The sequence below is a fragment of the Cnephaeus nilssonii genome (assembly GCF_951640355.1).
Source record: "Cnephaeus nilssonii genome assembly, chromosome: 5".
Taxonomy (NCBI): Eukaryota; Metazoa; Chordata; class Mammalia; order Chiroptera; family Vespertilionidae; genus Cnephaeus; species Cnephaeus nilssonii.
This window is the reverse complement of record NC_137076.1, coordinates 56,695,896-56,721,652: the sequence shown is the minus strand read 5'-3', so window position 1 is coordinate 56,721,652 and position 25,757 is coordinate 56,695,896. Positions and strand designations below refer to the sequence as shown.

Here is a 25,757-nt window from a genome sequence, read left to right as displayed (position 1 = left end):
CAAATCATATCACTTATTAGTGGCAGAGGTAGAACACAGCCCAGGACTGCCTGCCCCAGCTTATAACCACGCAATAAAGTCAATTAAATAATAACAGATTAAAAAATATTAGAGTCCTTTGTGATATTGGTCAGTTCTGACCCTTGCCTTTGCTGTTTGGCTCCTTGACATGATAAATCTTGGATACTTAATTTTGAGTGTGTAATGGTTGAATGTACCTATGTTTAATTAAAGTGAAGTACATTTAATTGTGCTGGCAAATTTTCAATGCTTGGCTATCCTCTGAGCTGGCAAAATCTTCTAAATTCTTAAGTTAACCCTCGTACCTCCAGAAATGTTGCTTAACAAATGGAAGTTTACTTGGATAGTGAGAGCCTACCCAGTTTTTTAATATTAGGATTTTCCTTGAGAACCAAGCCTTCTCTGGTGTCATAGGGCTCTTCAGGGAAAAGCCATTCCGGGGTACATGGGATTTAGTGATGTAGCAGTTCTCAGATTATCTGATGAAGATCCTTCCTGTTCAGTCAAGAGTAGGTAGCAGTATTAATTAGGGAGCTTAGGACAAGGACATGTGAATATCAGCCTCAGAGAATTTAAAGCAATATTTTCCACACAAAATGCTAAACCTTTAAGGCTTCATTTGCAAATAAAAGGCCGCAAATTTCCAGCATTTGCTAATGGTCATTTCTCTGGGCACAATAATCACACACCCTGCTAATGACCACTTGGCTGTCAATATCACTGTAAAGTTCTGAGGCCTATGCATGGGAGGAGAAAGAGGAGAAAGAGGATGGTCAACAGGCAATCCAGCTTTCATTTGAATAGTCCCTGGAGGGTTTTCATTACCCTTTCAGTCTCATAGTTGACCTTTTCCCTTCTCAAGGTCGGCTCTGTCTGGACAGTTCCTGGCTTCAACTTCCTGTGGCTGATGCACCCCCACCATAGGCTTGTGACTATGACCTCACTCAGTGCCCTGCCACCTGAGTCAAGAGATGCCCCGCTTTTCGCTTTTCTGCCGTATCTGTGACCTTTCTCTAGGTTAGAAGGTCTCTCCTGCAGCAGCCAGGTTGGCCTTGTTACGGTGATTGCACTGCGGAAAGCTGCTTCCCCTTGTTAGGAGTGACATCACTGTACATTAAAGACATCATATCTCCTTTCATATTAAAATGCCTGTCAGCTCTCCTGCTCAAAGGTTGTAAATCTGCCAGAGCAGCCTGAGCTGGGGGAGTTTTCATTATGAAAATATGAAGATAAGCATTCTGTTGGACTGTCAATCGGAAAGAGGTAGGCTTCTGGAAATGACATTACTTTAAAAAATAAATATACTTTTTTCTTAACTGAAGATTATATAAGCCAATTTTGAAAAGATAGCTCCCTCTTGTTTGTTTAAGTTTTTAAAATTCAGGCTTAAAACGTGGGCTGGCATAGCTCAGATAGGAAAGCCAGCCGGAGGACAGTTTACTAATGCATGCACTTCACACTTGCTCTTGTAGTAAATCATTAGACATTTTCAATGATTAGCCCTTCCTTTTTAGTTGTTCATTCTGAAAAGTGGTAAAAGAATGCTTAACCCACAATTCACCTGTAATTGATAAATGAAGTCGCCTTTGTGTTTTGTGTTGGATGTAAGCTTTTTCTTGTTAGTAAAATTTGACTGCCTGTTTCATTCCTACATGTGGGGAGTTTAAAGGGTCTTATTTATGTAGTTCACTCTTGGCCCGATACAAAAGGAAGGCTAGTCAGTAGGCAAGTGGACCTGTCTCCTGCACCTACAAATACATGCACTACCTCCCACACCTGGTCCGGACGCCAGCATTTCATAAGAAGAGATTTACCCCTGTAAGCTGTTAAGGAACTCTACCATATGAAAATGTGCATGGGCAGCATCACATATTGGATCTACTATTATTACCTTACCAGAAATGTGTTTATAAGGTCTTTGTCATGATGACATTAAGTTGAAAAACTGGGAAAGAGGCTGAGAGCCCATGAGTTATCCTGGGGAACAGTGAGAGGGCAGAAGTGCAGAGCCCAGAGCCCAGGCGGCGCTAGCTGGGGCCACCGTGGTGAGAATTCACGTGATGTCAGAAGATGACCTATGAGACTAGGAAGAGGAGCTCCTTGACACGGAAACTTTGGGAGGACATAAAAGACAACCATCTCCTTCAAAGAGCATCCTTACTGGCCAGTATTCACTGTCCACATGGGAGGCTGACGGCACCATCCCAGAGCCTACTTTCCTCTACCAGGAGGCAAGGCGTATCCCTTCCTCACGCCCCTTCTCTATAGACACTTTGCTCCTAGTGTGTCTTCCAGTGGGTTTTCTTGTTCTGTGCCACCGTATCTGACTTGCCATGGCCCTCTCAGGCTGAGGGATGGGGGAGCTATGGTGGTATACCTCATGATTGCCACAGTCATAACGCTCCAGCAAATCCCTCAGATGAACATATTCAGCTTTAGTATCGGCACTGGTCTTGCATATGTTCAAAGGAGGAAAATGAGCCCTGCCCCAGTTTTGTTCAGCAGCTCTTCCCAGGCAAAAAAGTGTCTCTCTCTCTAATGTAGCACTCTGTGAAGTCCATGGCCTCACACTTTGTCAAGTATTACCACCAAGTTAGCTGAGTGTGCTCTTGGGCCAATGGAAAGTTGCCAGTGGTTTAGGAATGAAGAAACTTCAAAGATGGACAAGGGCCATGCACAGCACTTAGCCAAGGCTTCCTCTGCTCCAGCTAGTGGAAACGAATAACATATTACTTTTTAAAACACATATATTTACCCCAAGAACACAAAAGTCATATTCTTTTACATTTTAAAAGCAATCAATTTTCTGTATGACTAAAGTTCTGCCAGAATCTCTTTTTCTCTTGATTTTGAATTTTTATAAGTGTACTATTTAATTTTTCTCAGAATAAATTATTTGGGTGAGGGGAAGTTGGGATCCATAAGACTCTTGTTTTCCTTCATGTGTAATTAGGGGGTAACTTATGCACTGAACTGGTTGGTGTGTTCTTTGTGTAGAGAGGAGAGTGAAAAGTAAGCTTCAATGAAGGTTCTGAGATCTCTCTTGCCCCTGAATAGGAATGGAGGCAAAAATCCGATTGGGACAGCAGGCCCAGGCACTTAATAATCATCGGTGAAGCTATGTTTATTAATTAGTTGTGTGATTAGTGTTGGGGGGAAAAGGTTCAAGAAGTGCTGAGATTCTGATTTAGAACCCACATTTAGGAATTTGTTTTCTTTCATACTTTATTTAACATTTATTCAAGCTGTGATACCCAGGGGCTGTTATCCTGGGACCAGCTGAGGATTTATCCACCTATCCATTTATTTATCCTTTGATATTTAGGAGCACCTTTTCTTTGTCAGACACTGAACAAATACACAAGACTTTATTTAAAAGGGAACAACTTGTCATCTACACTAATAAAAGAGTAAGATGCAAATTGACCGTACCTTCGCGAAGCCCGCCAGCCAATCAGGAGTGAGTATGCAAATTAACCCAACAAAGATGGCGGGTTAATTTGCATACACAGGCGCTGAGTGGGATGCTTGTGTCATCGCCATGGCGATGATGCAGGCATTCCACACCTCCCCAGCCGCTCTGGGCCTCTGGGCAGCGTGGGAAGGCGGAAAGGTGACTTGGGGCTGGAGCGAAAAGGCGGCTCTGGCTGGAGCGAAGGCGGTGCCGGCAGCCAGGGGAAGGAAGGCCCATTCTTGCACGAATCTAGTTTGGACATAATGTTAGGATAGACCTTAATCTAGCAAATGCTTACACCTACTACTCAGTCCTCTCCCCCACCTCCTCCCTCGAGTGTGATCAGAGTCAATCTAGGAATGGTAACATCCATCCTGGTTCTTGACTTAGATGGAGGTTGTGTTTGTCCTTCCCACATTTTGTGTCCTCTGCAACCTGTTTGTTTCAACTCTTTAGCATACATCAGAAGGCCTCGATTCTCTTTCTAATAAAAGCAGTTAGGATTCTTCTCATTTGAGTTGGTAGAGAGCACTCTCAAGGTAAAAGGGTATTATTCTTTTTTCTAGTTAGAATTTATGGAGATTACTGTCAGTTCCCCCAATTGTTATTATGACAGTTATAAAAAGAAGACAATGGTGTGTGTTTTTTTGTTTGCTTGCTTTGTTTTGTTTAATGTATTTTTATTGATTTCAGAGTGAAAGGGAGAAGGAGAGAGAGATTGAAACATCAATAATGAGAGAAAATCATTGATAGGCTGCCCCCTGCATGTCCCACACTGGGGATCGAGCCCACAGCCCTGGCATGTGGCCTGATCAGGAACTGAACCATGACCTCCTGGCTCATAGGTTGATGCTCAACCACTGAGCCACTTTGGCCGGGCCAGAGTTGTGTTTTGAGACAGCTGATCACCCTCCCTGTATGGTGACCTTCTGGAAGTTTGTCCAGACATTGGTGCGGACTTTGTTACAGCAGAGACAACTATAGCCTTTGCTCCTAGGAGTTTTAGGTAACAACAGATGTGCTTCTTACTGCAATGACTTCGATGACTGCAGAGACATCCATCTCCCCTGGAATTAAAGAGAAAAATAGCCAACTACTTAAGAAAAACAAAATTGAGATAAAAGAGCTTATGCTAACATATTGGTGATTTTCAGCTACATTATGTTTATTAATCCAGAATTTGGAAAAAACGCTTCTAATGCTAAAAGTTACAGAGAAGTAGCATTTGGTATTACATTTTTGCATTCTCCCTAGATGAAAGCCTAAGATTCTGCAGTTGTTCTTGAACCTGACCCTGCTGGTATATAATATGCTTCATTTTAACTGCACTACAGTGCTTGCAAAAGTAACCTTTACACCAAAAAAAAAAAAAAAAAGCATATGGATTTGATAAGCCACCCTAGAAAATCAAGGACATCTGTTTTGTTTTGTTGTTTTCTTTTTTCTTTGCTGTAAACATTTTTTGGAAATGTTTAAAGCACTGGTCCAATTCATTAATATTTTGGAATGAATTTAGTTATGCTATGTCATAATAGAAACGGATTGTGGGGGGTTTGTAGTTTAAAAAAATCAAAATTTTCACATTATCCATTAAAACCACATTAGGAACATTTTGAAAATTGAATTTATTTTATATAAATGTGGTAGCAGGTATTCTAGCAGAGAAAACCCTTGAAAGATGTAGAAATGCATTTTTAAGAGTTAAAAGAACCACATGTCATTTGCTGGCATCTAAAGTATTCCTGAATTTTGTATACTGTACTGTCTTGACTTGAACTGGCCATACAGTTTTAATTAGTTTCACTGCGGCAGAATTAGCTCCAGTGCAAGACGAACAGCAGGCCATGTTCCGCAGATTCCCAACGTAAACCATAATTCATAAAGGCCAACGCAACTCTTTTCTTTGCAGCTGGGTAACCATTTATGTTTGAGGTGAAGAAGTTAATATGGAAATTTTGTGAGCTAGGAAAGAGGACGAATGCTATCACTCTAATTTATGACCTTTCATATAAGGCCAAATGTAAAGGCAACTCCAATTGTTTTATATCTCAGGGCCAGCACATTGCAGATGTATGAAATTTGGAGTGTTGGACATAAACTTTTATTACCAAATTATAAATAATTTCTCCCACTTATAATGTTCACCTTTCAAGTTCATCTTGATTAAAATACAAGGGCAGCGTCACACCGATTTCACTGAGTTTTACAGCTGAGAGAGGTTTTCTGGAGTTCACGGTGGCGCATAAAGCATCCTGGCGTTTGAAAGGCTCTGCTCAGAGGAGCTCAGACTTGGGGCCTATCGCTTTTGAAATTCAAAGTCATACCAAAATGGAGTCTGAGCATTATTTAAGCATCTCAAACATGATATCTGAAACCAAGTGCCCATGAGGCAGAATATGTCCCATCTTGTGTAAAAAATAAAAGGCACACTGACTTTACTGAGAAATTTGTCCATCAGTCCATGAGCTCATGTTACTCCTCAGAAGATATTACAGCATGATATTAAATAATATAGACATCGGCCCTGGGCTCACAGAGTACACATGAGGGAGGAAACACACACACACACACACACACACACACACACACACACACACACTCACACACAGCGTTATTTAATAGTGGCATTCACAAGTGGCATAAAGGAGAAGTACATGTCATGAACAAGAGGAACAATATTTAATCTGAGGGATTATCAAAGGTCTTCTATAATGCTCAGCCTGTGTGGCTCAGTGGTTGAGAGTCGACCTATGAGCCAGGAGATCACAGTGCTATTCCTGGTCAGGGCACATGCGAGTGTGCAGGAGGCAGCTGATCAATAATTCTCTCACCATTGATGTTTCTAACTCTCTCTCCCTCTCCCTTCCTCTCTGAAATCAATAAAAACATATGTTTTTTTTAAAAAAGGTCTTCTCTAAGGCATCTATGTTTGGGCTAAGACCTAAAGTACAATTAGGAGTTTGCCTGGTTGAAGAGAAAGGGCTTGGGCTCCAACTGATGAGACCAGTTCCAAGGCTCCCACAGTCACCCAGACGGTGATGAGGTTTGAACTGGATCAGGAGGAAGAAGAATGGCAGTGACAGTTCTAATGCCCAGGAGTACAAGAGAGAAGGCATTGGGCCCATTTGGGGTAGAGAGTTGTAACTGAGACCCTGCCCATAAGTGTGATGATTGAGAGGCTACACTGTAAAAAAGAGAGAGAGGGGGGAGATATTCAATAACTATAGGGCATCTTTCACATCCCAGGATAAAAGGGAGATAATAGTAGTCCAAAACTAGGGTGTGACAGATTAGATGTTTTTATTGTCCAGTCTGAAGGTCCAGGAAAGGCCCAAGTGCACGCTAGCACTTCACCAGTAATGCATTGCTTGAAGAAGAACAACCAGCATTCTTAGGATTATAACACTGATTTGGGTATTCAAATCTGTTCTGGAGACTATTGGCCAATCCAGTTCCATGTTTGTATATATCAGCAGCAGCATAAACATAATACAATCACCCACATGTCCACAAGGTTGTTGGGTGTTTTAAAAATAAGCTAGACATGATACTATTTGTTATGAACATGAAACACTAAAGGACATTTTAAAAAAAAAAAGGAATAGAACTCTAGAAGTGTGGAACAACTAATGAAATGGCAAGAGTTCACCTTAGTATTTTTATACTAGTACTAGATGCCTGGTGCATGAAATTTGTGCATGGTGGGGGGGAAGGGGGTACTTCAGTCTGGTCTGAACCCTCTTGCAGTCCAGGACCCTTCGGGGGATGTCCGACTGCCGGTTTAGGCCTGATCTTGCCTGTCTGCCTGCTCACCCCTAACTGCTTCTGCCTGCATGCTTGATTGCCCCTAACCATTCGCCTGCCTGCCTCATCTCCCCTAACCACTCGCCTACCTGCCTGATCGCCCCTAACTGCCTCTGCCTGCCTGCCTGATCATCCCTAACCACTCTGCCTGCCTGCCAAACACCCCTAACTACTTGCCTGCCTGCCTGCCTGCCTGATTGCCCCTAACCACCTCTGCCTTGGCCCCCGCCACTGCAACTTCATCCAGAATGATGTCCAGAAGGTCGTTCAGCATATTTCGATTTTATTATTATAGATTTGCCTATTTTAAGAATACACAATATGTTCAAGAGAATTGAGAAGACAAGCCATAGACTGGGAGAAAATATGTGCAAAAGGCATATCTGATAAAGAACTATTGTCTAAAATATGCAACAAACTCTTAAAACTCAATGATAAAAAAAATCAAACAATCTTAATAAATGGCAAAAAATCAGAAAAGATACCTTACCAAAGAAGATATACAGATAGCAAATAAGCATATAAAAAAAATACTCTAGCCCAACTAGTGTGGCTGAATGATTGAGCATTGACCCATGAACCAAGAAGTCCCCAGTTTGATTCCCAGTAGGGGGCATGCTGGGGTTGTGGGCTTGATCCCCAGTAGGGGGCATGCAGGAGGCAGCGGATCAATTTCTCTTTCACTGATGTTTCTCTCTATTCCTCTCCCTTCCTCTTTCTCTAAAATCAATAAAAACCTATTTAAAATTATTTAGAAAAATACTCCACATCATATGTCATTAGGGAAATGCAAAACAAAACTGCAGTGGGATTCCACTACATACCTACTGAATGGCCAAAATCCAAACACTGGCAATACCAAATGCTGGTGACATTGTGAAGCAACAGGAACCCTCATACATGGCTGGAGGGGATACAAAATGGTACAGCTGCTTTGGAAGACAGTTTGGCAGTTTCCTACAAAACTGAATATTCTCTCATTATAAAATTCAGCAATTGACTCCCTGGTTTTTATCCAAAGAGTTGAAAATTCAACTCATTTACCATGAGTTGAAAACTTATGTCCCCACAAAAACCTGCATACAGATGTTTATAGCAGGTTATTCATAATTGCCAAAACTTGGAAGTAGCTGAGATGTCCTTTAGTAAGTAAATGGATAAGTAAACTATGGTACATCAACAATGGACTACTATCCAGCATTAAAGAGAAATGAGTTTTAAAGCCATGAAAAATCATGGAGGAAATTCAAATGCATATTACTAAGTGAAAGAAGCCAATCTGAAAAGGCTACATATTGTAGGATTCCAACTTTATGATATTCTGGAAAAGGCAAAACCATGGAGACAGTAAAAAGATCAGTGGTTGCCAGGGATTAGTGGGGACAGAGGGATGAATAGGCAGAGCGCAGAGGATTTTTAGGGCAGTGAAAATACTCTGTATGATACTATCATAATAGGCACATGTCTTTATATGTTTGTCAAAACCCATAGAATGTACAACACCAAAAGTAAACCCATGCCTGGCCAATGTGGTTCAGAAACCATATCTGAGCATCAACCTATGAACCAGGACGTCACGCACAGTTCAGTTCCTGTGAGGTCTCATGCCAGGGTTGCAGGCTTGATCCCGGGTAGGGGGGCATGTAAGAGGCAGCTGATCAATGATTGTCTCTCATCATTGGTGTTTCTACCTCTCTCTCCCTCCCCTGCCTCTCTGAAATCAATAAAAACCCCAATATAAACTATGGAGTTTGGGTGATAATGATGTGTCAATGTAGTTTCGACAATTTTAAAAATTAAACTAAACAACTATGTAAGATAAACTAAATCTTGTCAAATTACTTTTATGACCTATAATATTTATTTTTATGGCTTTAATAAATTAATGTTTATGTCCATGGGTTTGAAGATGAGTTCTTGGTGGACTAGTCTTCAGAAAAATCTTGCCGATTCCTTGCAAAATTAAAGATACTAAAAATACCCTGTGAAATATGGACAGTTGCTTTGTGAATTGGTAAAAGCCAATCACAAGCTGCTGAAAGAATTCTGGATAAACACATTTAGGTAAACTTGTTGGCTTGTGAAGTAATTCATGGCGCCCACACCATTTGTCTAGTTGGGCCCTTACAGTCCATGCCCCTTGGAAATTATTGCAGCTGCCTCTGAAGATGAACCATGACCTTAAAATTCCTCATGACCCCCTGAATACCACACCAGTCTTAATGACTCCATCAGGGCACTCTGGCAAAGGGAAAGAAGCTATGAATCAAACCCCCTTTTTTTTTTTTTAAATAATTGAAACAAGTAGTGGGGAATATGGTACAATTTGATATCTTTTGTGAAAAAGGTTTTAAGGGACAGGGCTTTATATTCTACTAGTAGCCCTGCGCACGAATCCGTGCACCAGCAGCTCTCTGCGGGGCCTGGCCCCTACACGCAGCTGCCCAGAGGCTCTCCATGGCCCAGAAGCCCATGGGCAGCAGGGCGTGTAAGGCTTGCCTCGTCGCTGTGGCAACGAAGCAAGCATTCCGCCAGGCCGCTCACGCTGCCCGCTCTCAGCAGCCGCCCCCCAGGACTGGGGGACTCTGGCAGGGCTGAGAGGACTGGGCGCCTCCATGTTGTGGCTATCGGCGCCGCCATCTTTTGTGATGGAGTGATGGTTAATTTGCATATTACCCTTTTATTAGACAGGATTATATATGTTCTTTGCAGCTAATTATTTTATTTAATTAATACTTAAATTTTGTGTTTACATTATATTTTATACTGCAAGGACTTCAAATATAGTCTTTCAACAAATCCATAATGCTTGGTCTTTACCCACAGTGAGCTTTTATAGAAGGATACAAGAAAGTCTGTCTTTTGTACCAAACCATGCCCAGTTGTTCTCTATCTGTGATATCAATCAAAAGTTCATCTCTTTAGCTTACAAGAGGAGGAATTCATTTTTTGTCTTAGAAAAAAAATTCTGCCTCTTAGATTCTATAACACTTAGGGTTAAGAATCTGTTTAAAGATATTACCACTGTTTATGGTGTTACAAATTATGTAGAATTAAAGTATACGATTTAATTTGATGAGGCCATGTGTGCAGAAAAAGGAATCAAGTCTGGGTTTGACAGTTTCCTTATTTACCTCTCCCTTTCCATTTACAGCAAGAATATTGAGAATTCGCGCAAAATTCCAAGCCAAGTTCCCATAGCAGCACTTAATGTCTGCACACCATTTCCAATTAGAAATAGTTTGTAATGTAACGCAATTGATTCCATTATAATACAGAGTTACTTTGGTGATTTTAATCCTATTTGTGCCAATTAACGTTGCCACGGAAACAATCTCTTGCTAATAATGGCGTCATCTTCAGACACTTAAATCAAAATCCGAAGGTGGACTTAAAGATCGGAGGCCCCTTCTTTTATTTATTTATTTGCTTTCAATTATTTGAGGACATTTCAGGGTGTGTATAGTCATGAGTTTCCTATGACTTCAAGCTACTTCTTACATTTCTGCCTGAAAGAGCACTTCCTGTTTTTCCTTTTATGGCTTTTTCTGGGGGCGGGAGTGAGAGGGGCTTTCTGTTAAAGGAGAGAGCACCAGCGCTTTCCATTTCACCCTGCAGCACCGACTTTGCCTGAACTCCAGGATTTGCGCGCTCCCGCCCGGCTGGGCTGTTTTGGCCCCGCGGGCCGCCGTAGCCACGGGAGCAGGGATTGGCTGAGGCGGAAAAGTGCCGCTGCCTCTGCGGTTTCACTTTCGGTTTCGTCCCGTTGGCGGAGGCTGGACTTGTGGGGCTCCCTGAGCGGGGATTCCGGGTCCCGGCCACGAGGTGAGCCCGGAGGCGCCCGGGCCACTCCTAGCCCCGGTGTTCCGCCGCCCCGGGCAGGGTGGGGAGCAGCCGCGGGGCCTGCGGGAGGCCGGTCCCGCGAAGGCGGTGCTCGTGGCGCCTGGCGCGGCCGGGAGGTCCGCGGTGGTCGGCGCCGAGACGAGCCCTCCCCGAGAGTCCCTCCCGCGGGGGCGCCTGGACCGCGCGGGAACGAACGGCACCCGCCGGGGCCCCCGGATCTGGCTTCCGAGTGCACCCAGGTTGTCCAGGTTCCGCAGGGAACCCCGACTTTAGCCTGGGGATTCGGCGGGAAAGCGGACTCCCAAGCACGTCCGCGCTTCGCCGGGGCGTTAGGGCTGCAGGACCTTGTCCGCCGGGCCTGAAGCCATCGGGGTGCTTGCACTGAACCCCAGGAATTAAGAGCGGGGCTAGCCCGCCTTCCCAGGGTGGGGACGCCCACCTGCAGTTGTCTGGCGTTAAGCTCTGGCCCAGGGCTTGTGTGTGTAGGGGCGCGCGCGTTCCTGGCCGGGGGTCTTGCTCTTGCTTCCAGCATCAGGGTGGTGCAGGTAAGGGGTTCGTGGTTGAGTGTGCTCCCCTTAGTAGTTCAGGCTATTGCAGAAAAATCGAAAATTCCGAAGAGCTCCGTGAGAAAACCATTCTCCGAACCCTTCCACTTACAGTTTCTTTGCGTATTTCACTCTTGCATGTGCTCATTTCTCCTTGAGCTGATTACCTATTTTATCATTTCACGGTATATTTAGTTTTCCAGTTTTATTTAAAAATTCTTCCTGCCCTCTCTCATCATTTAAAAAAAAAATTCTTCTAAATAACATCTCTAATTTTGTGTATTCTTTTGATTAGCTACCTAACCCATCATTAGGTATGTCCCCAAAATTATTCATCTATCCCAACTGTGGGGCATTTGGGATATTTGTGAGTTCTTGCTTCATTTTAGCAATACTCTGATAAACTAAAAAAACAAAAAACAACAACAACCCACACACCTGTATTTTAGATTATTTTTGGACTAGATTATTACTTGGACTAGATTCTGAGAAGTGAAATCATTAAATAGGTGCTGCCTCCTAGTAAGGTCTTTTTAGGTCTTCATACACATTGCCAAATTGTTTAACAAAATAGTTCAGTAGTTTACATCATTCATGTAGGGCTGTGCCTGTTGCACCAAAATTATGATAGCTGATAATACACCAACCAGCAAAGGTGAGCCTGTCTTTGGAGTTTTGTTGCTGTTGTTGTTTGTTTGTTAAATGGTGGTGTCTGGCAAGTCCACTTCCTTAAATTTTGCGAAGGAATCTTGAGAGGTTATGTTAGTGTGTGTGTATATTATTGGAGTTACTGTGCAGGCTGGCTGACTGTTCGGTCACTTAAGTGATCTTCTAGCATAACTGCCTTATTTTGCAGATGAGGAGCCTGAGGCCTTGAGAGGTGAAATGATGAGTTATCCAAGGCGCACAGCTAATTAAGTAGCAGAGCTGGGATTAGAACTCAGGTGTCCTGCCTCCCAAGTGAGTACTCTTGATGCTGCATCGGTGGTCTCACTGAGCTGTGGCACACTCGATACTAGAATTTGAAGAGATTTTTACATACATCCCTTGGATTAATCTTTCCTCTTACAGTTGTACCAAGTAACAGAGATTTCAATCCTCCAAGGGATCTGTGACACTGAAAAATGGGAAAGGGTCCCATTTTCATGACCAGGACTAGAAATCCTTATTCAGAATGATAACCCCTTCAAGATTTTTTGACAGTAGTTGTTTTTAGATTCTCTTAACTGTGGGGTAAAGTATTTAATAAGTTACAATTTATACTCTGTCATCCCATTAGAACTTAGCTGTTTGTTCTCATTTGTTATACCTTGAAGGTGTTTGTTTTTTTTTTTTTTTAACTTGATGTCGAGACCAGAGAACAATGCTCTTTTTGATTTAGGGCTTAATAGCAGTTTCTCACCCGCAATTGACATTTTGGGCCAGTTAATTTTTTGTTATGGGCTTTCCTATCCTTTGTAGCCGGGTAAGCAATATCCTTGGCCTCCACCTACTAGATACCAGTAGGTATCTAGTATCCTCATTCAGGACAATCCAAAATGCCTCCAGACATTTCCAAATGTCCCTGAGGTTGGGGGGCAAAATCTCTCCTGGTCAAGAACCATTTGCTTACGGGCATTATTTGGGGAACTTTATGTGAATTCCAGTGCCCCTTGCCTAGACAGCCTGACTTTGGGAAGGCTTCAGGAATCTGCATTTTAGCAAGCATCTCTGTTGATTCAGATGCAGGTGCTTCTTGGACAACAAAGAAACATTTCTCCTCTCTCCCTATCTTATTTGGTGGTTAGTAATAGAGATGTTACTCTGTTATAGCTGCTCAGGTGCATGAATGACACTGTATTAGTCACCATACCCATAGTTGGCGAGGGGAGGGACGGGGATTTGTCTTAGCACTGCCCAGAAATGCCCCTTCCACAGCTTGGGCAGTGTGCTTAGGTACAGAGATACCCAAGAAGCTTGGAGCCTACTGCGGGAGACTGGTCCGCTGGGAAGGAGAGCTGTTCTCAGTGTCAGATGTCCTCTCAGACTGATATATTCTGCTAAAGTACATTTACTTGGGTTGTAATGTTATGTATCATAGCAATATTTTGCTTTTCAAAAATTTTTTTTCACCCTAAGCTGTACTAGTAAATATTCTAAGAGTAGGCAAACATTTCCAGGTAAACATGGCCAAGAAACAAGAATTTACGTGGTTTTTCCTCAGTGACGTAACTCATAGTCACATTAGAGATATTTCTTTCTGATCGTTATAGTTCTTTGCGGGCTGATTTGCAATGATTTAGGCTCCCTCTCACTGTCTGGCCGTCGCCTGGTTCTGCAGGAGAACCGTGACATAGTCCAAAGGGCAGTTGTGCCTTTGCAAGGGCTTGGGCTTTGGGATCAAGCCTTGGTTCTGCTTGCCACCTCACCTGGTGACCTTGAGAACTGCTCAGGACTCTAATGCCTGGCACGTACCTGGATGAGTAAAATTTGGTTCTCCCCCCCACCTCCATTTTTTTTAACTAAAGGAAATCACTGCAGGGCAATTTGCAGATGTTCTCATCTTAGACCTCTCAGAAGCTTCTGCCTTTTAATAGCCATGTGTGAAAATAGGTAATTTAGTTAGAACAAACCGGGGTTGGAGGCAGAGGAGGCATAGAGGGTGATCATGGCGTTAATTTTTAAGGGAGGAGTTTTATCAAGGTGACCCTGCAGAAAGGAGGCCTTTTTCCCCTTACGTGTCTGTGATTCAAGAGGCTGTTCTCTTGCTTCAGAAACGGTCAGAACTGTTCCTTCTGCCTTACCCAATTGCAAAGATGGAAACTTAACCTTTTGCACTCGGATGTCGAGTGTGACTCGACACGGTTAGCATTAGAATAAAGGAATCGAGAAAAAAGCAAGTGAGTGCAAAGGGTTAAAGTTACATGAGCCAAGTGATGGGAAAAATTGATGTTGAGACCAATTTACTCATACAAAAATGGATTTATGGGCAAGTCATTAAGTAACAGGGAGTACGGAGGAAGCCTAATGAAGATGAATGTAAAAAATATGGTTTCTAAAGTGATGGATAAAATGTGTTTGAAGCAACATCCTCTTTCCAAATAACTCTTAAAATATTTTTCAAGAGATTTGCCAGAATGTAGATGTTCTGGAGAATAAATGAAAAGCTTGGTATTTGTCTCTCCTTTCATGTGGCTTACTACAGTCTATTGAGGAAGAAAAGACTTGTATTTTTAAAAAAAAAGAATATAAGACAGTAATTGGTGACAGGTTACATCAAATACAACCAGATGTGAAACTTGATGCCAGAGCAGAGGTGGCACATCTCCACTCTCTCTGAAGTGGACATTGGTACTCCTGCAGGTCTCTGCTTCAACCCTCCCATGTCCCCGGCCACGGACACAGTATTTCCCATACCCACCAGTTCATAGGCGTCTCCTAGGCTTGTGCAAACAGATCCCCGGTTCCTACCCTGGTTCTACCGAAGCGGAATCTCCAAGTGATCCAAAAGGCTCATGTTTGGGAAACGGCCCTGGAGGCTCAAGGCCAAGCTCTTTTAGTCCTGCTCCCCAGGAATGTGGCCCTGCTGCTTCTGGGCCGCAGCTTGCCCTCCTTGCCTGTGTAGATTTTCTCCTCACACTGTCCAATGCCTTTGCCCAGCTTTCTGTCCTTTCAGCTGGTGGACTCTTCCTTCACACTCAGCTCAGGTTCCCCTCCAGAAGTCCTCTCTGATCTTTCTGTGTGCTGTTCTCTGCAAAATTCTACCCAACTACATACAACTTTAAATTCTCCTTTTACAAGGGTGTGTGTGTGTGTGTGTGTGTGTGTGTGTGTGCGCGGCCTGCTTCTGAGCATAAATTCTAAGGGTCCAAGGCGTTATCTTGTCGGTGTTACATCCCTATCCAGCCTGTGCGCCTGCCACTAAGGTGCTGGTGAAAGTTTGAAGTGTTGAAAGCCTTCAGGCAGAAATCAGTGTTAATTGGAGTAAAGATGAGGCTTAATGGCAGAGGTATGATCTTTGATGAGCTTAGAAGAATATAGCTATACTTTTACTTCTTCATTTTATTTTTTGTTAATCCTCATCTGAGGCTATTTTTTCCATTGATGTTTTAGAAGGAATGGAAGGGAGGCAGAGAGACGGGAAGAGAGAAACTCTATGTGAGAGAAACACAGTGATAGGTTGCCTCCCACATGCGCTCTGACTGCACCTACAACTGAGGTACATGCCCTTGACCAGAAGTGAACCTGGGACCCTTTAGTCCACAGCTTGACCTTGTAATAACTGAACCAAACCGGCTAAGGCTATAGCTATACTTTTTTTTAAAAGGTCGAGGGGAGATAATATTAAGATTTTTAAAAATAATAACACTATCAGTTAAACAACTAATAGTCTGGGATCAACAAAATGAACTAACAAGCAAAATAGAGACAGTCTATAGAGCAGGCTAACAGCTGTCGAGGGGATGGGGTTGGGGGTGGGGGATGGGGAGATAAAGTAAAAAAGAAAAAACTCATGGACACAGACAACTGTGTGGTGTTTGTTTCCGGGCGGGGGGGGGGGGCGGGCGGGGAGAAGGAGGAGGTGTGAGAGGGTATGGGGGGATAAATGGTGATGGACTTGGGATGGTGAACATACAATACAGTAACAGGTGATGCATTGTAGAATTGTGCACCTGAAACCAGTATAATTTTGTTAACCAGTGTCACCCCAATAAAATTCAACAAAAAGAAAAATGCAAAAAAACTCACAAATGAACAAAAAACCTTGACACCATCAGTTAAACAACTAATAGTCTAGGTTCATATTCTTTTTTCTGTTGTTAATTGGACAAGGCAGTTAATACTATTCTTGTGAACTAGATTTTCACTTCATGATGCATCTTACTGGTTTTTTAACACAAAATAAACAGCTAGTTTGATCTCGATCTTATACAGAGTATATGAAGAAACTGGCATAATGGGATTTACCATCTGATAGGAAATGAACTTAAGACTCCTGAGTGGAGTCAATATCAGGCCCTCAGGGTTAATAGCCTCTAGATCCATTCATCCACAAACCAGCACATGTTCAGCACATAAATAAGGCAGTTTATAAATGAATGGGAAGATTTGTTTTTACTAAACTCATTAAAGGTATATAATCTGTTACAGTATTTACTTTGTTTTTTATTTTCCTTGTGTTCAGAACTGCATAACATTGTTGTGTGGTCTGAGTCCTGAATGAATAGTGGTTGTCCAGAGTAGTAGTTGTGATTTTAGTTATCTGTTTAGACTGTGTAGCAAAAAAATACACTGACAGTTCAATGAAAAAGTTAAAATTTGCTGAGCAAAATAATCAGTTGAACACATTAAGATTTTTTTCAGGACTTGGGGAGATGCAGTGGATGAGGAGGTCCAAATAACCCCCAAATTCAAGAGTAGTTTTTGAAACTTGTATTTTCTGTTATTTAACTTGGGATGTTGACTTCTCTTGGTAAAGAAAATTATTTAACTTAAATTATGAGAACCTTTGAATAGACTTTAAAATATGACTGATTTGAGCTTGAATGTTGGTTTCATCACATTTGGGAGCAAATTATTTCATCTTTCTGTGTGCCTTTATTTTCATTAGGGGATATTAAGACCTTCCCAGGGTTCTTGTAAAGATTAAATTTGGTAGTGTGTATAAGGATCTTAGCAGAGTGCTCTGCATAAATAAAACAAGCATTCAGTAAGTGGGTATGCTGATTTGTGTGTGAGACAGTATTACAAGAGGTTGAGAACAAGGCCCTTCTACGATGAGGCTATGTCAGAGGGTCGATGTGAGGACTGATGAGATAATGTATGGAAAATGCCTCGCTTAGTTTCTGGCTCCTAGTAGGTCCTGAAACATGTTAGCTGTTGAGTGGTGGTGGATTAATGTCGAGTCTTCACATGTGCTCCATTGATGCTTGGTGTCCTGTAAATATGTTAAGGACTTCAGGCTTTTTTTTGTTCAATAATTAACTTTTGTCCTTGCCTTTATTGCCCCTTTTCAGATTTCTGATCAGGATTGTTACAATGAGTCTACGGAAGCAAACTCCCAGCGACTTCTTAAAGCAAATCATTGGACGACCAGTGGTGGTAAAACTAAATTCTGGAGTGGATTATCGAGGTAATATTTTTCTGCTTCATCCTCACTGGTGTAATTAAATAAGTAGATGTGACTAACTGATTTTTAGCAATCTTTTAAACATACCCAGTGAACCTCAAAAAGCATTGTTTGTCAACAGTTTTTATGCCCACCTCTTCTTCCCCTGGATTGATCCCCTTTCGTGACACAACTGACACTAGTGTGTGCTCTGACTTCCGGTGTGGTTTGTGTGGCTCCCGGCTCCTGTCTCTGCTTTGAGAGCCTATGTGCCTAAGTTCCCTCGTACCCTGGTAGCAGCCACGGATTCCCAGTCACCTCAGGCGTGAATAGCTGGCTGGATACTGAAGAACCGTTGGCACAATAGCGTTTGTTTTGCAGAAGTATTGAAGATTGGCAGCAGCTATTTAGACAGTGTCATTTTACAGCATAAACTTCCCACTCACATAATGTGCGGGTTATCCAAAGACACCTTTCTGTTCTTTTAGAGAATGCTCTTTTTAAGACTGTGACACTACTAAAATTAATTTTGTGGGTGTCAAATTCCATTTTTTAAAGTTACTAAATTTCTAGTCTTCCAAAATTAAGATATGTTAAATTACCTGGACTAGTTTACAGGTACAAAAAACTAATTCATTAGCAGAGTGTTATGGCCTTTTCTTAGTCTCCTTTTTGAATAATTTTTCATCTCTTCTGAATAATGATAGTAATCTCTTGAGCTTTCTTCTCTTTTCACACATGCAAACTTAATTTTATTGAGAGCTTACTGTGGGTCCAGTGAGTACTCAACACTTTAATTTTCATTTTATCTTCATATAAGTCCTTTGAGATCTCTGTTGATTATCCCCACCTGGTAAGAGAGGAACTAGGACTCAGACTCAAGCTTGACACAAACACCTTGCTGTTTATGTACTGTTTTGATTTCTTGATATTAATAACTTCTCCAGTTTACATTGATTTTTTAGTGAAACCAGTGGATTATACTGAATAGTGAGATATTATAAAGTCTCTCTGTACTGCTTCTCATCCATGAACTTCTGATGAGCCTAAAAGAGTATGTAATAGACTTCTATGTTCAGCAGATGATTACGGTGAACACTGTGTTCAATATCTTCTCAGTACCCACTTCATTGAGGAGATCAACCAGCTGGACCTTTTTATCTCTGATCTTTAGGGAAATTTTATAAATGTAATATATGTGGGATTGTTTTTTATAAATTTCAAAGCAAATACTGGAGAAAAGTATACTCCAGAAGAAAGCCAATTCTCCCAAAATTCTACTACCCAGAGACAATCTGCCTTACCAACTGGATCTGTCTCCATATAAGCATAGTTTTACATCAGTGGGATCAGCTATACATGCACCCTGATTTTTTTTTTTAATATTAAAAAATATGTTCAGTTCTCTGACAATATAAAGTATCTAATGACTGCATGGGGTTATCTTGTGTGGATGTACCACAATTTTGTGTTAATTTTTAACCAATTCCCGATGAATGCGCATTTAAGGGTTTACCAGTTTTGTTATTATAAACATATTTGCTCCTTTGACATATATCTTGAGCATTTGTTCAAGTGTTTCTTTAGAATCAATTCCCCTCAATATCTGAGTCAAAGAGCATTGGAGCAGAGGATTCATTCTTCTTTAGGCTCTCACCAACCCTTGTATTAGGTTTTTTTCCCAACTTTTTCATTCTAATTGACAACAAGTAATATCTCATTTTATTTATATTTCTCTGTTTACTAGTGAGGCTAAATAACCTTTCACATGAGTAGTAGTCATAACCTTTCACTTTTTCTGAATGTCTGCTCATGGCTTCTATACTATTAAAGCAAAGTGTTGTACACTGTTGAGAGTATTACTACACAGTGCTCTCATTTTGTGGTTAAATACTACTAATAAAAACCAGCTCTTTGTAGCAATTTCTGTTTAACTTTGAAAAAAACTTTATTTTCTGATATTTATAGTAGTTAACACTTAGAGAAAGGAAGGTGTTACAATTATAACCTCCTGGCACCTTTTTCTTTAAAAAAAACCTTTCCTTTGAGAATAGCTGTTTTTATTAGAAGTGAATATTTAATTCTGAAATGCTCTTGATGCATTTTCAAACAGATTTGCAGATCAGGTATCAGAAGTTTTTTGCTCTTTTACGATTGTGGTTTAATTGTAAAATTAATACAGCAGGAAATAAACTAAAGTTGTATCATAAACTTTTTGATAGGAGGTAATTGTTAATGTTCAGAATCCATTGTGATTCTCTGAAAGCTTCCAGTTTTTAGCAGAATTCTTTTAGGTGAATGTTTTGTGCTCTCATTACACGTATACAATTTTGAAAAGAAACTTGTTTAGAGGAGAATGGGGGCAGAGGCAGGGAGTGAGGAGCATACTAACGAAATTGAGACTAAATGAAGTTGTTGACTTGGTTAATTGAATCTAATCTGTAATATTTGCTTTCACTTCAATTATTTCTCTAGAAAATACCACTTTAAGTTAGAGATTCAGTTTTGAAAACTATTCACCCAGTTTCCTTGAAAGTTCCCTAGAATGTTTGTGGCCATTTTTCTTTATTAGTCTGGATTTGAAATACTATAACTGTAACAAACAGAAAGGGATGTGTTATAATGCAATATGTTGCCTTGTATTCTCAAGCTGCTCTTCACTGTGAGTCACAGCTTTAAGTTGTTCCTTCAGGAGCACCTGCTGTCTCCTCTTTTATTATTTTAACAGATTGTGGAGACTTCCTCTTAACCTTGGAGTACATTCATTTGCTGCAGTAGTTGTTGTGAAAGAATGAAATAAATCTGCCAGACCCGTATTTCACTTAGTGGCTAAAGTAAGAAATGCCTCTGGAAGTGAGGAGAATTGGCTAATGGTCATTTGCTCCCGCATAATTGCCCACTCCTTTTTTTAGTTTTTGATGAATGGTATTTTATTTGGCATATTCTTATAATGTTACTTTTGTGAAGGCTTTAAAAGTTCATTGTTTTTCCTACTTTCATGCTGTATGCTTCTTAGCTTTTATTCAGATGGACATTAAATAAAGGCATTTTTCTATGCTTCCATCTATTTAGTGTCGTTTACAGTGTGAATTTTTATATTAAGCATGTAAGAGCTAATGAATGGAAAGATGGTCAGCTCTAAGGTATACCCTGTAATTTTCAATGCTTGCTTGCTTTGTGTATCTTCTCTTTGACTCAATCTGTCTGCAGGAGTCCTGGCTTGTCTGGATGGCTACATGAATATAGCCTTGGAGCAGACGGAAGAATATGTAAATGGACAACTGAAGAATAAGTATGGGGATGCATTTATCCGAGGAAACAATGGTAATATTCCTTCACTCTGTAGTGTCGTTGTACAACATCTGAACTAAGCCTTTGTGTTTATAGTCGGGATCACCAACGGGTTTTCTAGATAACTTAAAAGTTCAGTTTTAGTTTTACTTTTAAATTCTTATACTTCAGATCTTCAGTGTGACCAGTTTATTTTTAGTAGCTTCATGGAATTTTGGGACTAAAAATTCTCCCCTGCCCTTACTGCAGGGCATTGGTATACTGGCCCGAACTCTTTCTGTTGAATACAGTTTATTCTATTCCCCCAACACTGCCTCTCACGCTGGAATCTGGGGCTGTAAGAATGGCCAGTGTTTCCCTGCTATCTTTGGTTTGTATCACTTGGCAGTTAGCTTGTCCTATTTGTCCTTTGTTAATCATTTAAATGCTCTCTGTGGAGATTGTATCTTTTAATTTGACAAAAATGACAAAACAGGAAATATGGTTCTAAAGTTACTCAGCTTTTTAACAGCTAATATATGGTTGTGATTATTATGTTTACTTTTAAGTACCTCGTTTAAAAACACATTATCACTAAAGTAATATATGAATTTTTTAGGGGGAAGGAGAAGACTTCAAAAGTATGGCAATTATCCCTTGACCCCTTCCCACTTTTTGTTCCCATTCCCCACATGGAGCTCTGGGACTCCTGAGTTTGGATTTTTTATTGGTGTGCGTTCTTTAGTTCTGGATAATTCCCTCAGCCCCTTTGCTGTGAACTCAGCGCCCTGACTTAGTGTGGGTATTCTATCTCCTGGTCGTACAGTGCCATATTTTCCCATATCTTCATATATAAGCTTTTTAGTTCTAACATAGAGTTTCGCTTCTCATTTTTCATACTGTTCTTATTTGATCTCTTACATTTACTAAGAAATGTTACGACTTTTCATAACATTTGAAGACAACTGATAGCAGTCAGTTGCAGGTTCTGTAAGTGATAGGGTGGGTCCTGTCACATGCATACAACATGTAGACCGTGTCCAATTTCCCAGGATGTTTTTACTGTCATTTTGATGCTTCTCTTCATATATCTTTTCCATGATGTAATAGTTAATAATCAGTGGTAGTTATTTTTAGACTCCCACATTCACGTCCTAGACTCTTAAAGAGGATCTTGGCTTACTTGATCAATCTGTGCTACTAGAGGCCCCATGCATGAAATTTGTGCACTGGGGGTGGGAGGGGGAGTTCCCTCCTGTAGTCCGGGAGCCCTCAGGGGATGTCTGACTGATGAGGAGTGGGCCTAAGCTGTCAGTTGGACATCCTTAGCACTGCTGCGGAGGCGGGAGAGGCTCCCACCACCACCACTGCACTCGCCAGCTGTGAGCCCCTCTTCTGGCTGAGCGGCACTCCCCCTGTGGGAGCGCACTGACCACCAGGGGGCAGCTCCTGCGTTGAGCAGGATCAGGCCGAAATCGGCTCTCCGACATCCTCCAAGGGTTCCTGGATTGCGAGAGGGCACAGGCCAGGCGGAAGAACCCCACCAGTACACAGTCGGGGTCAGGGAGAGACCACGGGAGGAGTCCAGGGCATGTCCAGCCCGTCTCACTCAGTCCCGATGGGCCGGACCCCAGCAGCAAGCTAACCTACTGGTCGGAGCATCTGCACCCTGGTCAGTGCACTTCATAGCAAGTGGTTGAGCGGCCTTAGCATATCATTAGCATATTATGCTTTGATTGGTTGAATGGACGACCAGACACTTAGCATATTAGGCTTTTATTATATAGGATGACCTTTGATCAAGATATCTCTAAATTTCCCTGTGAACAAATCTGTCAGAATCTGAGTAGGTGGGGATGGTGACCCAGGCGTAGCATTTTGTCTTACATCCTGTCTTATTCTTAGGACCACCTCTCCTGAAGAGTCAGTTTGGGTGGTCCCAGGAAGCTTAGCAAAGCAGCACTTTGGCAACACCAGGGAACTCAGAAAAAGAACTTTTTTTAAAATAACAAACTCCTCAGCTCTTGTTTATCCTGTTGCAATTATAAAATTAGACAGCAACTTTAGAGTTTCTGTTGGGGAAATGGGTGAAAATATGTTCTTTATTCGTAATCTGAATCTAGCCTCATAAAATTTATTGATTTACTTTACTTCAAGCATAATTGATATGCCTATAATTATAAAACATTTTTGTATTCTGGTAACTTTCACATACATTTTGTTTTATCCTTCTGGTCACAAAAGTAAGTCAGCTAAGACTAGAACACAGTCCTATATAACATCAAACCAAGTCTAGATTCATAAAATTAGTCTTAACCCTTTGCACTCGCTTGCTTTTTTCTCAATTCCTTTATTCTAATGCTAACTGTGTCGAGTCACACTCGACATCCGAGTGCAAAAGGTTAAAGTAGTTCTAGGGTTTATTGTCTAGTATGAAAATTTTCTGTCAGATTTGCAGAGGTGTCAGGCCAAAATCTGTTGCTTTTAAAACTTACTGTTATGATACTTAAGAACATTTCTTCAATGTCTGTCTGTTTTGTTTTGTTTCTTTCAGTGTTATACATAAGCACACAGAAGAGAAGGATGTGAAGGCGTCAAGCGTACAGCACTCTTCAGACCTGGATATATTTTTTTATGAGATCTTTTTGGTTTTTTTATATAATTTGTCGTATTTCATAATAATTGGTGATTTTTCAATTACTAAGTAGAAATAATAATGGTGATTTTTCACTGGCGGGAGTAAGATAAATGTATAAAGTTGTGGATTTAATTGTAAAGATTTCTTTCATATTTAAGTTTCAGTCATTTTTTTTTTTACCTCTGTGTCTGTGCAGAATGCAAAAAGAATTAAAGAAAAAGAAAGATCTTTGTTTCTCCCTACATGACTTTTAAATCATTTGGTTTGATTGCTTTACTTAGCTGACTAAAATGATGCACAGGATGATAATTCAAACATCGTAGAGATGTCCCTTTTATTCCATCCCCTTCTATTTCCCATACAAAATACTTGAGTGAAAATATTCTACAAAGCCACCCAGTTTCAGTCTGAGGGTCCATGAGGTCAGAAGCTCAGCCCCTGATACAGTCACCTGATAGAAAATAGCATCAGGGACCTAGGAGGGGCTCTTCCATAGAAGGGAGTGGGAATCTGACTTGATTTGGGGGAGAAATTTGAAAGGTTCCCAATATGCTGGTTGGGTGAAAACGTTCCATTTAAGCCACGGCTGCCCGCAGTCATCTCGCATCTCCTCGTGCGCTGTTCGACCTGCTGGATTCCCTTGCTCCCTTTCCGGAGCCCTGGCATCAATGTTACTCACTTAGTGAACACACCCGGGGAGGCGCTGGTCCACCTCATCCGTCTGGTGGTCATCTAGATTAAAGCACAGCTTAGGGTTGTAAACAGTCAGGTTTCAGTGCGGAGCTGACTGGGACAATCTCTCCTCACTCCTGCCCACGGAGGGGCATCCGGAAGCCTTCCTCAAGTGGCAGCTGTGTGCGGTGGCCGCGGTCCAGGAGCCAAGCACCAGCGTGCACAGCACTGGCACAAGGCGGCCCCTCTGCGGTACGTGACCCTGCTGAGGGGGGTTCACAAGTTACTAATGAGATTTCCACAGCCCTGCTTTATTCTCTAAACAGTTTATGCTGTCTCGGGACAACAAATGTATCTGGGCCCTGTGGTTGAGTGAACACCAGACAATTGTGTGAATGTTGTATTGGCCTTCCTCCTCCCGCTCTCCCCAGTCTAAACAATGGCTTGCTTGAAGGATTGGGGGGCCGGATCAGGAAGTAGGGGAAAGGGGCGGTGCTGGTTCTGGAGAGGTATGTGTGGCACTTCGTCTTGTTTCGTTTTAAAGATCATAGAGTAAGTGGAAACAATTATTTTTTAATTAATAACTTGAGAAAGGTGAACAAACATTTGCAAGGTTTATCTGTGTGTACACCAAAACTACACTATGCTGTGCTTCAGTAATTTATCACTGCTTGACAGGGGCTTGAACAGGAACCAGTCTGTAAGTACAAATCTCCAATTTGCTCTTTTATAAACGACTTCTTTTAGGGAGAAAATGGATGTCCCTCCAAGTGGAGCACGCATGTTCTCATTTGTTTCCTAGGATCCGCGGGGCTGCCAGGTTACTGGGCCCTTCATTCACTTACACCAGCTGCTTCTGAAAGCAATTCCGTTGTTATCTCCCAGCAATCTGTAGCATCCTATTTGTGCTACCTTCCTCCCTGGCCTCCTTTTCGGTGTATGTCTTTATTTCCCCCTTGCCATCTCTCTATTTTAATACCTCTACAGTGGGTAGTGTTTTCAACCATGGAACTACTTCTAATCAAGGTTGACTTTGGGAAATGCTACCGTTTTTATGGTAATAACGGGCCGTATTATGCACTGTACCCAACGCAAGCTGTCCCCTGTGTATGCCTTCACATAGTAGAACCGTGAGAAAAGTGTGACTGCTAAAATTACTTTTTTCTTAACTGTAGTCTCCTAGAGGTCGGGGAATGCTTTCCAATTGCATTGCAGCAAAGGCGTTTGTTCTAAGTTGAATAATTTTTCGCTTGAGTAAATATATTCTCTACCCCCAAACCCTGGCTGCTATGCTCTTTTTCTTTGTTCTACGACAAAACAGAATGTTGAGTGAAAAACAGCAATTGTGCTTAATTTTTTAGACTATTTGACTTCATGTTCTGTTTTCGTCTTCTGAGCTGTTCCTTGGCTAATCTTCCAACA

The 25,757-nt window shown here is 41.5% G+C and overlaps 1 protein-coding gene across 4 annotated transcripts; it reads left to right on the top strand.

Moving 5' to 3' along the window:
- Positions 1-10,905: 10,905 nt before the first annotated feature.
- Positions 10,906-23,905, top strand: LSM6 (LSM6 homolog, U6 small nuclear RNA and mRNA degradation associated). Of its 4 annotated transcripts, none has more exons than XM_079770639.1 (5): positions 10,906-11,104; positions 12,524-12,627; positions 17,664-17,779; positions 20,966-21,079; positions 23,580-23,905. In XM_079770639.1, exons 3-5 carry the CDS (start codon positions 17,686-17,688, stop codon positions 23,612-23,614), a joined length of 243 nt encoding a protein of 80 aa, XP_079626765.1. In that variant the 5' UTR covers positions 10,906-11,104; positions 12,524-12,627; positions 17,664-17,685; the 3' UTR covers positions 23,615-23,905. The 4 variants fall into 4 exon arrangements, with proteins under 4 accessions (XP_079626765.1, XP_079626764.1, XP_079626767.1 ...); XM_079770640.1 differs by lacking the exon at positions 10,906-11,104 and adding an exon at positions 11,123-11,667; XM_079770638.1 differs by lacking the exon at positions 12,524-12,627.
- The last annotated feature ends 1,852 nt before the right edge of the window (positions 23,906-25,757 follow it).

What these genes read in the sequence shown, in the direction of transcription:
- LSM6 (XM_079770638.1), top strand. Translation starts at nt 17,686, where the DNA reads ATGAGTCTACGGAAGCAAACTCCCAGCGACTTCTTAAAGCAAATCATT. An exon ending in TTCTGGAGTGGATTATCGAG is followed by an intron (nt 17,780 to 20,965) that starts GTAATATTTTTC and finishes ATCTGTCTGCAG; the next exon opens with GAGTCCTGGCTTGTCTGGAT. An exon ending in ATTTATCCGAGGAAACAATG is followed by an intron (nt 21,080 to 23,579) that starts GTAATATTCCTT and finishes TGTTTCTTTCAG; the next exon opens with TGTTATACATAAGCACACAG.